Raw genomic sequence first — 16168 nt, forward strand, 5'->3', positions numbered from 1 at the left:
GGCCCAGAAACTATGTTACTCTTAGCGTTTTTTTGTTTATTTAGGTTGCGCGCGATACTAAGCTGACTTGTTATTATTGTTTACAAAATCGTCTGTGCCGTAATTTTGCTCCAGGGAAAAGGCTTTTAATAAATTTAACAAATACTAGGCGTATTATCAAATTAAAATTATTTATTTACGAGTATGAGTCGTAGGTAGAGTCAAATCTTTTATCATTTAAATTATTTTATTTTGCACGTAAATATAAGATTTTAAAGTGGTCATGATCATATGAATAAAGTAAGCTTTATGCGAGCGTTATGCATCAGACATATTGAAATCGAAATAGTTTCTTGTTCATTACACACATCTATTTCAGCTCTGAATTTATACTCTTACAAATTTGAAGATGCTTGTCATTATTTTGTAGTCATGCCGGATAGAGTTGTCAAATGCCAAGTACTATTTGTTTATCTGCCAAACAATACATGAACAATGAATCAAAATACAATACCCTGAAAATATTTCTGTCGAGACGCGCAAATACTCGTATTTTCGGGGTACATGTACCGACCGGGAAATGAATTTTTTTACATAACATTCTCAACGAGATTATTCTAACATGACGCCTTTGACATTCACGCGGTTTATTGCAGCTGTCAAAAATATGAATATTCATTCCCCAAATCCCCATAGGTAACCCTTTATTCAACCAAATATCATCGTGCTTTTTATTGAATTATATTATAATCGAGTTAATATAGTTCGATTTTTTTAGCATTAGATAATAACTACGCGATCTTGAAGTGTCTTTTAATTGAAAAACGCTTTTTTAAAATCAGTAACTATTACTTATGAAAGCAAAATAATGTAAATAAGCGTATATGATTCATAATTGTTACATATTTACCGTGACTTATTTTTCAAAAGTGTTTTTCAAGAAAAAGACACGTCAAGATTGTTTACCTTATTTCTAATGCTAAAAGACGAACTATAGTATGAACGTTATAAGTAATAGGAAAATGATCACGAAGAAATGACGCAGGTTGTGATGTGACTGAATTGGGTTTTTATAGAACAATCCCCATCCTAACCCCCAACCATCCATCAGGGAATTCATAATGATCTCGTAAACCTTATGTATACGTACCTATATATGTACAAATAAATAAGTAACTATATTCAACACAGAGATGTAGATAGAACCGACTGTCGTCCAGCAAAGTCCGGCATTGTAAATGAAGTAAAATAGTTTTTGCCCGGAAATTATTTCCCTTTGTTCCTACCCAGTTATTGAATTTGAACTGGAACTCGATTGTTCCAAAAGAGAATGCTTTCACGTGAAGAAAACGTTTTGGAAAGGCTAGCAGTTTGTGAAAAGTTTATGAACGCTGTTAGAATATCGTTTTAGTCTATTAATCACTAAGGTATTGCGTGATATAAAGAGATGATATTACATTCGAATAAAGAAACTTCTCTTGAAAATATAGTTGAAAACAATTAAATACCTATATGAGCAACAACCAAACATCTAAGCATGAACGGTCACTTTAATTATTTATACAGATAGGTATGTCCTATGTTACAGGTTAAAAATAATACCAAGAAACAAATAACTTGCCATTCTAACTATTCTTATATACTTATTATGAAAATGCGAAACGACTTTCTCCCCGTTTCGGAGCTAATATGTCATTTGGATGGACGTTATCTTTGCCGCAATGAATTGCAAGTTTGCACTCTTTCCCCCTTCAGCGGTCGTATCATCTGCTACAGCCAATTTATTCTCCAACTACTTACGAGTAGGTGGTTTGTTACAAGCGTACCTAATTGTATAATAAATAATACGTGGAAATTTCCCTTGTTGGTATTTGGTAGTTCTCTAACAAGAAAGAAACGGTTATGGTGTGGGATGCTGTTGGGAAAAGCGTTAAGAATTGATACGAATGTCAAGAAATAATTTTTTTATTAAGAAATCCGGACGTACTGGTCAAATATTAAGCTTTGACCAGTACGTCCGGATATAGGTATTGTAAGTTTTTTCAATCTTTTCGTACACATATATGTACGTATATATATGAAAATGCCAGTTGCAGTAAGTAATAAACATAATAATCTATTGATCATAAACAGTAATATTTTAATCATAATTTGGAAATTAGGTGATTATTTGTCCCGGTGTTATTAGGCTAATCAAATCGATCACCTAATGACGCGTTTACACAGATAATTAATCTCAATTGTGTGCTCGGCAACTGAATATCACGCGTTCTTCATGTTAGGCCATCAAATCGAGTTTATTGTTCATTTTACGGCTTGTTTGTTGTTCTGAATGGCATGGAAATATTCCATACGAATTACGACTGGTGTTCGTGCCTACACATTTCCATTCCAGTTTACATTTAAATTGTGTACTTACACAAAATAACGTAAAATAAAAATGCATCTATCGAATACATCAAATCCCAACAAAAACATAAATGTGAAATGAGAGCCAAGTGCAATATTAAGAATATGTGTCGTGGTTGACTCGCTGACAAAAGAATTGAGATCTACGAGTATATGAGTGCCAAGTTCTGTGCTGTGTAGAAAATCCTGAAATTATGAAGGATTTGTCTAGGCTAGTTTTTTCCAACGAGACAAGTTTTAGAAAAGTAACGTAGACAAAAATATAATACGTAAAAACTAGCCAAGACAAATCTTTTATATACGCGCCTTCATGCCCTTCATTATTATTCGCGGAACATCTAACTTGTTTTCAGCTATTTTATAAAACGATACCTACCACAACATTTATTTTCTAAGCACTATGGTATCGTCTGTAGACGTTTCTGCTTATTACAAAATTAATATAATAGCGCATTGTTGCTGATGACAGTGATGACTTGGAACTTCGGTAACCGTTTAAGAAGTGCAACACATGCACCCACGGTAGACATCGCTAAATAGGCGCCTCCTTAAGGTGCATATCAAGGATATGGTGGGAGTGGGACTATTTGCTGTCAACGTGTATGTCTCGGTAGCTCAGTTGTTAGAGCGGCGGGCTGGTATCCCATATTCGCGAGTTCGAGTCTCGTTGTAGTGACTTTTTCCATTCTTCTTTTAGTTCTAAAGAATTCTATAAATGAGTCGCTTAACTTCAAACTCGGGTAAATCCATCTGTCAGATTATGCGATTTTGGTATTAAGAAAACGTAATAGGGTAGATATTTGCTGAGAGGGTCCAATGGATTTACCCGAGTTTGAAATTAAGCGACACAAATAACATAATTAGATACCGTCGCTGAAAAGCTTGTTTTGTTTTAGGAGTGAGATCGTCGGGTCGCTGCGTAAAGGTACCTCCGAGTGGTATGAGGCGTTATGTGCGCAGGATACGGAGTCCGAGCGCGGCGAGGATTTGGTGAACTTGATCACGCTTGTCCAAATTGACTTGCAACAAGGACTCACTTACTACCATCCGCTGTTTGAGACGTAAGGCTATACTGATATATTATTCATATATTATATTACTTACTTTCGTATATAAGAATAATTTCAGTACGATTGTGGTTCCTTGTCTTTACAATGTAGTATATTATTTTATCCTGCCGAAAAGCAATTGTTGTTTTATGAATAATAATACTGGAAAACATTAGTACTTACCTATTAGGTACCAAAGAGCCAATTTATATTTATAAAATTAGCAGTGTTCCACCTTTGCTAAGCAGATGGAAATTTGATATTATGTAGATTAGATGTTGGTTAAAAAAAAAAGATATAATCATGTTTATGCCGCAATCGTTATATGTATTTTTGTTTTCAAGAAGGAAAAGGATTTTATTATTTACGACAATACGTTAATGTCGCAATACAATTGGCACAAAATATTCGTCATATACATAATTTAGGAGAAAAAAAGAAGAGTTTTAGTGTTAAGTACCCAAGCGGTACTAGGGGGCTGAGGAGTTGTGCGTGTATTGCATGTAAGGCATCGCTTGCCTACAATTTCAAACTCCAATGTATTGGTATGGGGCAAACCACGGCTATCCCACTACAACCCTTTGTAATACAGTTGTTTGAACTTTTTAGAACCAACAATGTCCCCTACTTCAACGTAGTCTTCACACAGATTGATAAGATGGTAAGTGAATGATTTTGAATTAATTATTACGTAAGTGATTTGAATTCGCTTTGTTCTAATCTAACAGACACGAATTACTTTCATTTGCCTAATTTACATTCAATTCATTGTTTCCTTGGCTTTTATAAATTATCGATATTGAAGCACATATTAACCGACGATTGCGTTCACGTACTTAATGTATGAATTAGTAACATGCACGTGTAAGCGCCCTACATTGTTTGCATTTATAATTTCATTCCTAAGTATCTACATAGTCAATAGTCATGCGTAGTAGCTAAAACCTAAAAATATAACAGTACATGGACATCTTTGATGACCTTTTTGAAATAAATATGTAGTACAGAAGGTAACTATTTTACATTAGATAAAAATACCAGTCAACCAAAATTTCATCTCCTTAACGAAAGAAAAAGTACACATAATACTCAAGCATTTTAACACAATATTATGGGTACATATAGGACTGAAGGAATAGTGCGAGATAATCTTCGCTATTTCTTTTCTAATATACTCTCTGCCCGTGTTTTCTTAGCAAATGATTGACGGATCCATAAGGAATTGTCAATCGGCAGATTACGTACGTGTTCGATTGGGGATAACAAAAGGCGGCCATTCCGTGATTTCCTTTTGAGAATGTGACAAAGCGATATATACTTTAATGCTTGTCTTTTCGTGCTTTAGTTGTCTGAAGATGTCAGGCAGTGTGTGGAGCTCTGGGTTAACGAGGGCTGGTGTGGCGTGGCTGAGGAGGAAATATACGATGAACAGGGAAATGGAGGTATGAGTTGTGAGCTATTATTGTTAGATAACGTGCTAGTAAGAAGCGGGTATAGGAAGAATTTGTAAAATGTTTAGGCCTCGACAAGTTTATACACATTTATCCTTAATTTAAATTTGTTTATATCATTGTCTTTATATTTATAATATAATATTTAATCATAATCATGTTAATTTGAATTACTAATCTGTGTGTGAATAAACTGAACTTTGTAAACTGCAATTCGGTGAAATGGCGAAAGGAATTCGTTAATGAAAAATATTATAATAATATAGATACCTAGTGTTCGCTTGTATCAGTAACATAATAAAAGATACCAACGAATGTCAATGATATTTCTCAGTGGAAAAATGATATCAAGAGTTTAAGTTTTTCTTACATTGAATGTTGTTTTCAGTATGCGTGGTATCAGCGAAGACGTTGCCATTCGAGGTGCTGGCGGCGGTGCGAGAGCTGTGCGCCGCAGCGGCGCCCGCGCCGCCTACGCATCCCTCGCATCCGCACGACGCACCCGCGCAACTGCTGGACGCATATCTGTAAGTAACCCGCAGAGTGTGACTGGTGTCAGCGATGACGTTACTATTCGAAGCGCTCGCGGCAGCGCGAGAGCTGTGCGCCGCACCTACGCATCCCTCGCATCCGCACGACGCACCCGCGCAACTGCTGGACGCATATCTGTAAGTAACCCGCAGAGTGTGACTGGTGTCAGCGATGACGTTACTATTCGAAGCGCTCGCGGCAGCGCGAGAGCTGTACGCCGCACCTACGCATCCCTCGCATCCGCACGACGCACCCGCGCAACTGCTGGACGCATTCTGTAAGTAACCCGCAGAGTGTGACGTGTCAGCGATGACGTTACTATTCGAAGCGCTCGCGGCAGCACCTACACATTCCTCGCATCCGCACGACGCACCCGCGCAACTGCTGGACGCATATCTGTAAGTAACCCGCAGAGTGTGACTGGTGTCAGCGATGACGTTACTATTCGAAGCGCTCGCGGCAGCGCGAGAGCTGTGCGCCGCACCTACGCATCCCTCGCATCCGCACGACGCACCCGCGCAACTGCTGGACGCATATCTGTAAGTAACCCGCAGAGTGTGACTGGTGTCAGCGATGACGTTACTATTCGAAGCGCTCGCGGCAGCGCGAGAGCTGTACGCCGCACCTACGCATCCCTCGCATCCGCACGACGCACCCGCGCAACTGCTGGACGCATATCTGTAAGTAACCCGCAGAGTGTGACGTGTCAGCGATGACGTTACTATTCGAAGCGCTCGCGGCAGCACCTACACATTCCTCGCATCCGCACGACGCACCCGCGCAACTGCTGGACGCATATCTGTAAGTAACCCGCAGAGTGTGACTGGTGTCAGCGATGACGTTACTATTCGAAGCGCTCGCGGCAGCGCGAGAGATGTGCGCCGCACCTACACATTCCTCGGATCCGCACGACGCACCCGCGCAACTGCTGGACGCATATCTGTAAGTAACCCGCAGAGTGTGACTGGTGTCAGCGATGACGTTACTATTCGAAGCGCTCGCGGCAGTGCGAGAGCTGTGCGCCGCACCTACACATTCCTCGCATCCGCACGACGCACCCGCGCAACTGCTGGACGCATATCTGTAAGTAACCCGCAGAGTGTGACTGGTGTCAGCGATGACGTTACTATTCGAAGCGCTCGCGGCAGCGCGAGAGCTGTACGCCGCACCTACGCATCCCTCGCATCCGCACGACGCACCCGCGCAACTGCTGGACGCATTCTGTAAGTAACCCGCAGAGTGTGACGTGTCAGCGATGACGTTACTATTCGAAGCGCTCGCGGCAGCACCTACACATTCCTCGCATCCGCACGACGCACCCGCGCAACTGCTGGACGCATATCTGTAAGTAACCCGCAGAGTGTGACTGGTGTCAGCGATGACGTTACTATTCGAAGCGCTCGCGGCAGCGCGAGAGATGTGCGCCGCACCTACACATTCCTCGGATCCGCACGACGCACCCGCGCAACTGCTGGACGCATATCTGTAAGTAACCCGCAGAGTGTGACTGGTGTCAGCGATGACGTTACTATTCGAAGCGCTCGCGGCAGTGCGAGAGCTGTGCGCCGCACCTACACATTCCTCGCATCCGCACGACGCACCCGCGCAACTGCTGGACGCATATCTGTAAGTAACCCGCAGAGTGTGACTGGTGTCAGCGATGACGTTACTATTCGAAGCGCTCGCGGCAGTGCGAGAGCTGTGCGCCGCACCTACACATTCCTCGCATCCGCACGACGCACCCGCGCAACTGCTGGACGCATATCTGTAAGTAACCCGCAGAGTGTGACTGGTGTCAGCGATGACGTTACTATTCGAAGCGCTCGCGGCAGCGCGAGAGCTGTACGCCGCACCTACGCATCCCTCGCATCCGCACGACGCACCCGCGCAACTGCTGGACGCATTCTGTAAGTAACCCGCAGAGTGTGACGTGTCAGCGATGACGTTACTATTCGAAGCGCTCGCGGCAGCACCTACACATTCCTCGCATCCGCACGACGCACCCGCGCAACTGCTGGACGCATATCTGTAAGTAACCCGCAGAGTGTGACTGGTGTCAGCGATGACGTTACTATTCGAAGCGCTCGCGGCAGCGCGAGAGCTGTGCGCCGCACCTACGCATCCCTCGCATCCGCACGACGCACCCGCGCAACTGCTGGACGCATATCTGTAAGTAACCCGCAGAGTGTGACTGGTGTCAGCGATGACGTTACTATTCGAAGCGCTCGCGGCAGCGCGAGAGCTGTACGCCGCACCTACGCATCCCTCGCATCCGCACGACGCACCCGCGCAACTGCTGGACGCATATCTGTAAGTAACCCGCAGAGTGTGACGTGTCAGCGATGACGTTACTATTCGAAGCGCTCGCGGCAGCACCTACACATTCCTCGCATCCGCACGACGCACCCGCGCAACTGCTGGACGCATATCTGTAAGTAACCCGCAGAGTGTGACTGGTGTCAGCGATGACGTTACTATTCGAAGCGCTCGCGGCAGCGCGAGAGATGTGCGCCGCACCTACACATTCCTCGGATCCGCACGACGCACCCGCGCAACTGCTGGACGCATATCTGTAAGTAACCCGCAGAGTGTGACTGGTGTCAGCGATGACGTTACTATTCGAAGCGCTCGCGGCAGTGCGAGAGCTGTGCGCCGCACCTACACATTCCTCGCATCCGCACGACGCACCCGCGCAACTGCTGGACGCATATCTGTAAGTAACCCGCAGAGTGTGACTGGTGTCAGCGATGACGTTACTATTCGAAGCGCTCGCGGCAGTGCGAGAGCTGTGCGCCGCACCTACACATTCCTCGCATCCGCACGACGCACCCGCGCAACTGCTGGACGCATATCTGTAAGTAACCCGCAGAGTGTGACTGGTGTCAGCGATGACGTTACTATTCGAAGCGCTCGCGGCAGCGCGAGAGCTGTACGCCGCACCTACGCATCCCTCGCATCCGCACGACGCACCCGCGCAACTGCTGGACGCATTCTGTAAGTAACCCGCAGAGTGTGACGTGTCAGCGATGACGTTACTATTCGAAGCGCTCGCGGCAGCACCTACACATTCCTCGCATCCGCACGACGCACCCGCGCAACTGCTGGACGCATATCTGTAAGTAACCCGCAGAGTGTGACTGGTGTCAGCGATGACGTTACTATTCGAAGCGCTCGCGGCAGCGCGAGAGCTGTGCGCCGCACCTACGCATCCCTCGCATCCGCACGACGCACCCGCGCAACTGCTGGACGCATATCTGTAAGTAACCCGCAGAGTGTGACTGGTGTCAGCGATGACGTTACTATTCGAAGCGCTCGCGGCAGCGCGAGAGCTGTACGCCGCACCTACGCATCCCTCGCATCCGCACGACGCACCCGCGCAACTGCTGGACGCATATCTGTAAGTAACCCGCAGAGTGTGACGTGTCAGCGATGACGTTACTATTCGAAGCGCTCGCGGCAGCACCTACACATTCCTCGCATCCGCACGACGCACCCGCGCAACTGCTGGACGCATATCTGTAAGTAACCCGCAGAGTGTGACTGGTGTCAGCGATGACGTTACTATTCGAAGCGCTCGCGGCAGCGCGAGAGATGTGCGCCGCACCTACACATTCCTCGGATCCGCACGACGCACCCGCGCAACTGCTGGACGCATATCTGTAAGTAACCCGCAGAGTGTGACTGGTGTCAGCGATGACGTTACTATTCGAAGCGCTCGCGGCAGTGCGAGAGCTGTGCGCCGCACCTACACATTCCTCGCATCCGCACGACGCACCCGCGCAACTGCTGGACGCATATCTGTAAGTAACCCGCAGAGTGTGACTGGTGTCAGCGATGACGTTACTATTCGAAGCGCTCGCGGGTGCGCCGCACCTACACATTCCTCGCATCCGCACGACGCACCCGCGCAACTGCTGGACGCATATCTGTAAGTAACCCGCAGAGTGTGACTGGTGTCAGCGATGACGTTACTATTCGAAGCGCTCGCGGCAGTGCGAGAGCTGTGCGCCGCACCTACACATTCCTCGCATCCGCACGACGCACCCGCGCAACTGCTGGACGCATATCTGTAAGTAACAGTTCGCAAATCGCCAGTGTAATAGGGCCCTTAAAGATCAGTCGCAAGTCACAAGGCATTTTATTTATTTATGTGTACAAAAATCGACTGTTCACGATATAGTGAATATCACGAAAATTTAGGTTGGGTTTTAAAATGTGTTACTGAAGATTTACATAAAATTCCTATTAAACGTAATAAAGTGCCTGTGTGTTATATATTTAAACGGTATTAAGTATTTAGTTTAATTTAAAGATTATTTTTTCTGAAACCTCCGTGCAAAGTGATCGAGTAAGTTAGTTGTAAAAATGTCACTTTTGTCATAAACAGATCAGTATCATATCGGAAACAGATAGAATAAATAAAATTCCAATTGGCCTGCTAGTTTCCTAGATGTTCTACAAATCTACAGACCAGTGCAATTAAAAAGGCTTTTCAAAGATTAGTGGAGTGGATTAGCTCATAGGAGGTTGAGATGCTTACCTACCTACTAGGTTTCGAGGGCTTAAAGACGCGATCTCAGGATTACGTGGGGACCAATACACCAAGACGCATTTTCTGCCATCTTAGAGCTCCAGTGGCTTTGTGGGAATATTTAATACTGCTACAGTTACCTGACAGATTTTGTGAAATAAGAATCTTTAGAACACTGATATCACAAAAAATCAAGCTTGTGTTCGCTTGTGCCATATATAATGCATTTCTTATGATAATAAAAAAACACAATGAATTCTTAGCATACAAGAGGCCAATTCAAACTACGTTTCTAGACTTTCTGGATCTATTAATTGACGTATCTTAAAGTTCGAATCGGGCGGTATTTATCTAAATGATGTCAGTCGCACGTGCATTTCGCTCGTAGTAGTCCGTACATGTATTTACGTGAGCGAGACGCACGGCTGACATCATTTTGTTATAATTTTGATGTCACAATGTCTTTTTGAATAGGCCTCTATATCTAACCCAGGACCCCTATTCGACAAGCGACGTTTGACGTATCGTGCTGATCTCCCGTTGATGTGGGAAAAATCATAAGTTCTCGAATACGTACAATGTCAAAATTTGACATTAACAATCCACAGTTAGGGTGACAAGCAAACCAAACCGAACCACCCTTAGTTTAGAATTGAGTTTTGGTTGTACCAAATGATATTATCCACTGTTGATGGAATCAACACTCAGTGTGCAATAAAATCAACTGTTGATTTGACGTGGATGCGAAATCTGACAGTTGTACCTACATGTCGAATTTGGCCCCAGGGCTAGCAAATGTTTATTGGCGTTATTCTTTAACTGTTACTGTGTGTGTTTATGTATTTGTAAGAGAGGGATAAAAACATAATTTAACTGTACTCCCGCGTAAAGTTTTATGAAGGGCTCATTTAGAGATTTAGACGGTGCGAGAATTCGAATACAAGTTTCATTAGGTTGCGTTATTTGATCGGTCGCCGGTCCACTGAATTGTTGTAACCTCAATGGTACGCATAACTAAAATCGCATGCGAGTTCACGCGCCATCTAAATGAGCCCTAAGGGGGTACGAATATTAATACACGGGAGAGTGAGTAGACAAGTAAACACTACATATAATGGATCTACCAACATTTTCTCGTTAAAATGTTCGGTTGAGAAAAACAGAGGGCTTACGACGTCCTTACACTGTTTGCGTTTAAGTAAGCTCTACATTGAGTGGCCTGTGCTTACCTGAACTTGTTCGTGCTAGTCTGCGTCACAATTAATTAATGTACCTATATTACTGCAGGCAAAGAGAATTTAGACTAGAGGAATATTGTCAAAGTAAATTATGTAGTCAGTATGTGTGGATGGGGCTCGTAAGAGATGGTCTGACGCCATGAAGAAGACGAGTGGCGGCAGCCTGCACCGTGCGGTCCACTTGGCTTATGACCGCAATCAATGGAGAGATGTTGCATGTGGTCGCGATCCTCAGAATTGAGGGAACGAGGAAGAAGAGATGTAGTTAGTACATTTACCGCCATCTTTCGATTCAAATGGATAAAACTTTAATTGATTATTCCTAGCACTGATATGTTTAATTTTTTTAAATATAAAAAAAAATCACCATCTTCTCGACAATAGGCTAAAGGTATGGCGCCATCGCTCGAAAAGATGGTACCTATGTACCATACCTTTGGCTTATCCTCGAGTAGATGGCGATTATTTTTGATATTTAACAAATTGAACACATATCAGTGAAAGAATAAGGATCAAAGTCAGTTGTCGCTCTAAAAGTTTTAATCTTTTATGACTACATAATATTCTTTGACAATACCTATTCCTCTATTACAAACACTCTTTACTGCACGTAATCACATAACAGTTTTAATGACACATCAAAACCGTAATTCTGATATTTTATTTATATTCTGTGTAAAAATACTAAAATAGGTTTGGCATTTTACGACGGCACTCTAAATAATGCAATCAAAGGATCAGGACTCACGATGCGTGGGCCGGCTGATAACCATTAAAATAGATAGTTAACTAGGTGAAAGATAAAAACTCGTTTACAAAGTTATTATCCACTCATTTACATCATCATGATAATCATCTCAGCCATAAGACGTCCACTGCTGAACATAGGCCTCCCCCTTTTTTGGGGGGTGAATGCCATAATCGCCACGCTTGGCAGGCGGGTTTGCGATCGCAGTCGAGTACACCGAATTTAAGGAACGCTGCTGCCCGTCCACCGGTGGTCTTGGACGTGGTTTAAGGACATACCCGGGTCCTGGACGCAGTTTAAGGACATACCCGGGTCCCATTCACATAAGTAGTTGTAAGTTTCAAATATCAACAACTTTCTTAAACTAAAAATAGTTACCTCCTTTGTGACTTGTGTGGGCGTATAATTTACGTAAAGATTTATTAAACCACAGTTAACATCGCATTTAGTTCATTGCCGGCAATTACAACAGACCTTCAAATACCGCCGTTATAATTTTCTATACCCATTCATATTTTCCTCGCACAAATCACTGGAATTACTTTCATTATTCCTCGAAACAGGTAAGCTTTTCCTCATCTCGTTTATTTTGTAATTTAGTTAATGAGTTGCTCTCTGTTAAAAATATTTTCACTGGCATTTTCACAGTAATAGCTCCATTGATACGCAAAAGGCTCCTACTCACATTGGCAAATCTATTAAATTGTATTGATAAATGAGTCATATAATGTTTCAAGCTTTTATTTATTAACATAGTATTTCACATGTGAGTTATTTTTATTGTTGAACCAGATAGGGAAAAAAAAATTTAAGGATTTTTTTTAAATACTACCGTCTGGGTATACGAGTAGAATGGCTATTAAAAAACCGGGCAAGTGCGAGTCGGACTCGCGCACGAAGGGTTCCGTACCATAATGAAAAAAAAAACTAAAAAAAGCAAAAAAAAAAACGGTCACCCATCCAAGTACTGACCACTCCCGACGTTGCTTAACTTTGGTCATAAATCACGTTTGTTGTATGGGAGCCCCATTTAAATCTTTATTTTATTCTGTTTTTAGTATTTGTTGTTATAGCGGCAACAGAAATACATCATCTGTGAAAATTTCAACTGTCTAGCTATCACGGTTCGTGAGATACAGCCTGGTGACAGACGGACGGACGGACAGCGAAGTCTTAGTAATAGGGTCCCGTTTTACCCTTTGGGTACGGAACCCTAAAAATATGAATAAGACAAAATTGTAGCCATTCGAGCTACGAAACACTTAAAAGTATATAATAGTCTACAATATTTTTGATGAATAATGTAGTTTCATTCTCTTTAAACGGCTTATTCATTAAACCCTTTTAAAATGTAACGAGAGAGCATTGGGGTGGAAACGTTAGAAGCCAATTAGTTTTATTTAATTCGACAACTTGTGCAAGCTACGTAGGTTACTCTATCAAGTCTACCTATATAGGTACCTAATTATGAGATATGTTGTCATGTAAATAGAACTACTGCGCAGCATTCCGAATTGACGGGAGTAATATTTAGTAATACACACAACTGTTGATTAAATTTGGAAATTCTAAGCTGAAATTTTGTAATTGACTAGGTATGTATATTCGTTCTTACAAAATATAATTATTTATACGTCTACCTAGAAGTGTAGGTATATGACTTAAAGTCGGGTGGGGTAAGAGAAACATGGTTTATTTTACTCGGGGCAAGAGAAATAGTATGAAGAAGACTGCCTGTTTTCTGCCGTAGTATAATATAAATCCTCACTTCGTATCGTTCGTATGTAATATTTCTTTTGATATTGGTGAGTAAGCAATAAATAATAACTGTGAAAATCCTCCCCACTTGGCGCAATGACAATCGTATATATTTACATAGACAAAGGACGAACGAAAAAAAATTAAAAAAAAAGTATCGAAATGATAGTTGCTACAGAAAGTCACGTGATTATTTCCATCCATTATTTAAGTTTCGATTGGCGTTTGTCATTTCATGGTTGTCATCTTGGCTAGACCCTTATATTATGCAGACTTATAGACATACGCTACTTTAACTAAACATAAGTAGAAAAACTACAGTTAAGAATATTACAACTGAAATAAAATTGCACAGGCATGGAGTATTGGGAATTGTAGGTTTCATCTACGTGATGAAAAACATACGAAAAAAATACTTGTACATTTTACAATACAAATTTATAAAGTTCGTTTTTTTAATGTGTTGCCTGTAAATGGCTTTAGGTGACGTTCGACCGATGCCCGTGGGACTTGTACGTAACTAGGCAGGGTAAATATTATAGATTAAAACACAATTTTAAGTTAAAATAGTGCTTTTACCTTTAATATATACTCTTATCTTATCTGCCTAAACCTAAACTCAAATAATACATAATTAATTCATAAATATGTTACTAGCAGTTTTTTTGACCAATTCGAACTTACAATGTGATGAATTTGATATCAAATTGATATCTAAATGATGTCATTTTGTTATTATTCGCCCCCCGTGCATCTCGCGCCAATACATGTATATATGTAGGAGGTACGTACAAGAAGGTAGGTACGAGAGAAATACGCGCGAATGATCAAATTATATTAATTCCATGATTTCAATGTCAGGTCGTAAGTTTCAATTTGCTGTATGTACAACCGGTTTAATAATGTGCACGTCGGTACATACTGTGTTGTTCGCAGGTGGTTCGAGCCTCTGATCGATCGCTGGCTGGCCGTGACCAAAACGATGGCGCTGCAACGGGTGCGTGCGGCCGTCGAGCTCGGTGAGTGATTAAACAACAAACTAATCAGCACCCCGTCTATAGAGGGTAATATAGGTGACCTTGGAATAATTAAACTCACAGACAAGACATCCTCCAGACCATAGTCTAATAAAACATGGTCTTCTCTTCCCAGAGTGACACAAGCCTAATTCGTCACAATAATATTGCCACATTATATAGCGTTATTGCAAAATTATTATGTAGCGCTGTCGCATGATGACGTAGGCTTGTGTCAGTCACGTGATCGGAAGAGAATACCAGGCGGAGTATATTATTATACCATGCTCCAGATTGAGCATAGTAGCGCTACCCCCTCTGCCACAAATATGTATACGGTAGTTTTACTCCATTTTCGAGTCAAACGTCTTTGTGTGACGCCCGTGTCTTGGAACGGACCAGTCACAGCACACTCGCCTATCTGGTCCCCCGCACCCCTGTATTTTTGGCAGCATCGGTTTCATGAAATAATTGCTCTAAGCTCCGTCTAGAGGATTCCTAGTCTAATATGATTAAACTCGACCCAAACTGTGGGTTATGACCATTACTTTTTATTTAATTATTTATGAAGGCTGTAGCTTCGATAAATTGAGAGCGACTTACATAAATCCAGTAGCACCTTAGCAGACCGCGTGGTGGTCTATGTATGATGATTTGGAAAGTCTCTGCTTTATCGACAGCTGCATATATCCATAGGGGGCACTGGGTCACTAATAAGTCTCTGGTTGATTTTCACTTAAATCGCAGCGACGGGACTCGAGATATGAATTATTTTAATCGGAGCGCGGCGCACTCGCGGCCATTGGGTTTAACGGCAGGAGAAGTTTTTTTTATCCTCGCTAGGTGGCGCGGTGGTAGGTCGCGCCGGAAGTAAGGGCTTTGAGATAAATGCAGTTGCCAGTTCAAAATATCTAGCTACAAAGTACACGAAAATAAATTCTTTACTGATTGTGTTGCTTTGTATGTATAAGAAAAATACCTATTTAAATATGCATAGAAATTGATTAATACTAATCTGTTCCTCTACGGAACATGCCGCTCACCTTAAAAGCACGTAGTGTCTTTTAAAAGAACACGCGAAAGTTCAACAAGATAAGAAACTTATACCTAACTTAAATGCTAACATTAAGAGTCGTAACGATTGTAGGAATTATTCTAAGGGTAAGGGACAGACCTTAACTACGGGTCTTTTGAACAAGGTGTTCCCACTTTTTAAAGTTACGACGCGAATAACTTGATCAGTGCCCGGATGGACAGCATGAACGCGCGCGAGGTTCCACTGTAGCGGCGGCAAGTGGTCATCGCATACCACAACAACAGTGCCTTCACGGATGGCGGGACCGCGATCTTGAAGCCACTTTGTACTCTGTTGCAGTTGATGGAGATATTCACGACTCCATCTACGCCAGAAATGCTGGACAGCTTGTTGTACCCAGCGCCAGCGTGTAAGACGACTAG

General features: G+C 42.6%; 2 protein-coding genes across 2 annotated transcripts in view; one reads left to right on the forward strand and one right to left on the reverse strand.

The window, feature by feature from the left end:
- Window positions 1-16168, forward strand: part of LOC134668995 (BAI1-associated protein 3) — a 116142-nt gene that overhangs the window by 68193 nt on the left and 31781 nt on the right. Inside the window, exons 11-15 of the mRNA XM_063526512.1 lie at window positions 3285-3449; window positions 4047-4098; window positions 4783-4879; window positions 5277-5415; window positions 14631-14713. Of these exons, the coding sequence (XP_063382582.1) occupies window positions 3285-3449; window positions 4047-4098; window positions 4783-4879; window positions 5277-5415; window positions 14631-14713 (536 nt within the window). The remainder of the gene's footprint in view (window positions 1-3284; window positions 3450-4046; window positions 4099-4782; window positions 4880-5276; window positions 5416-14630; window positions 14714-16168) is intronic.
- The window catches only part of LOC134668991 (multifunctional methyltransferase subunit TRM112-like protein), a 246289-nt gene that overhangs the window by 37960 nt on the left and 192161 nt on the right, over window positions 1-16168 (reverse strand). The gene's annotated exons all lie outside the window — the stretch shown is intronic.

Source organism: Cydia fagiglandana, chromosome 11 (genome assembly GCF_963556715.1).
Source record: "Cydia fagiglandana chromosome 11, ilCydFagi1.1, whole genome shotgun sequence".
In the NCBI taxonomy this organism is placed as follows: Eukaryota; Metazoa; Arthropoda; class Insecta; order Lepidoptera; family Tortricidae; genus Cydia; species Cydia fagiglandana.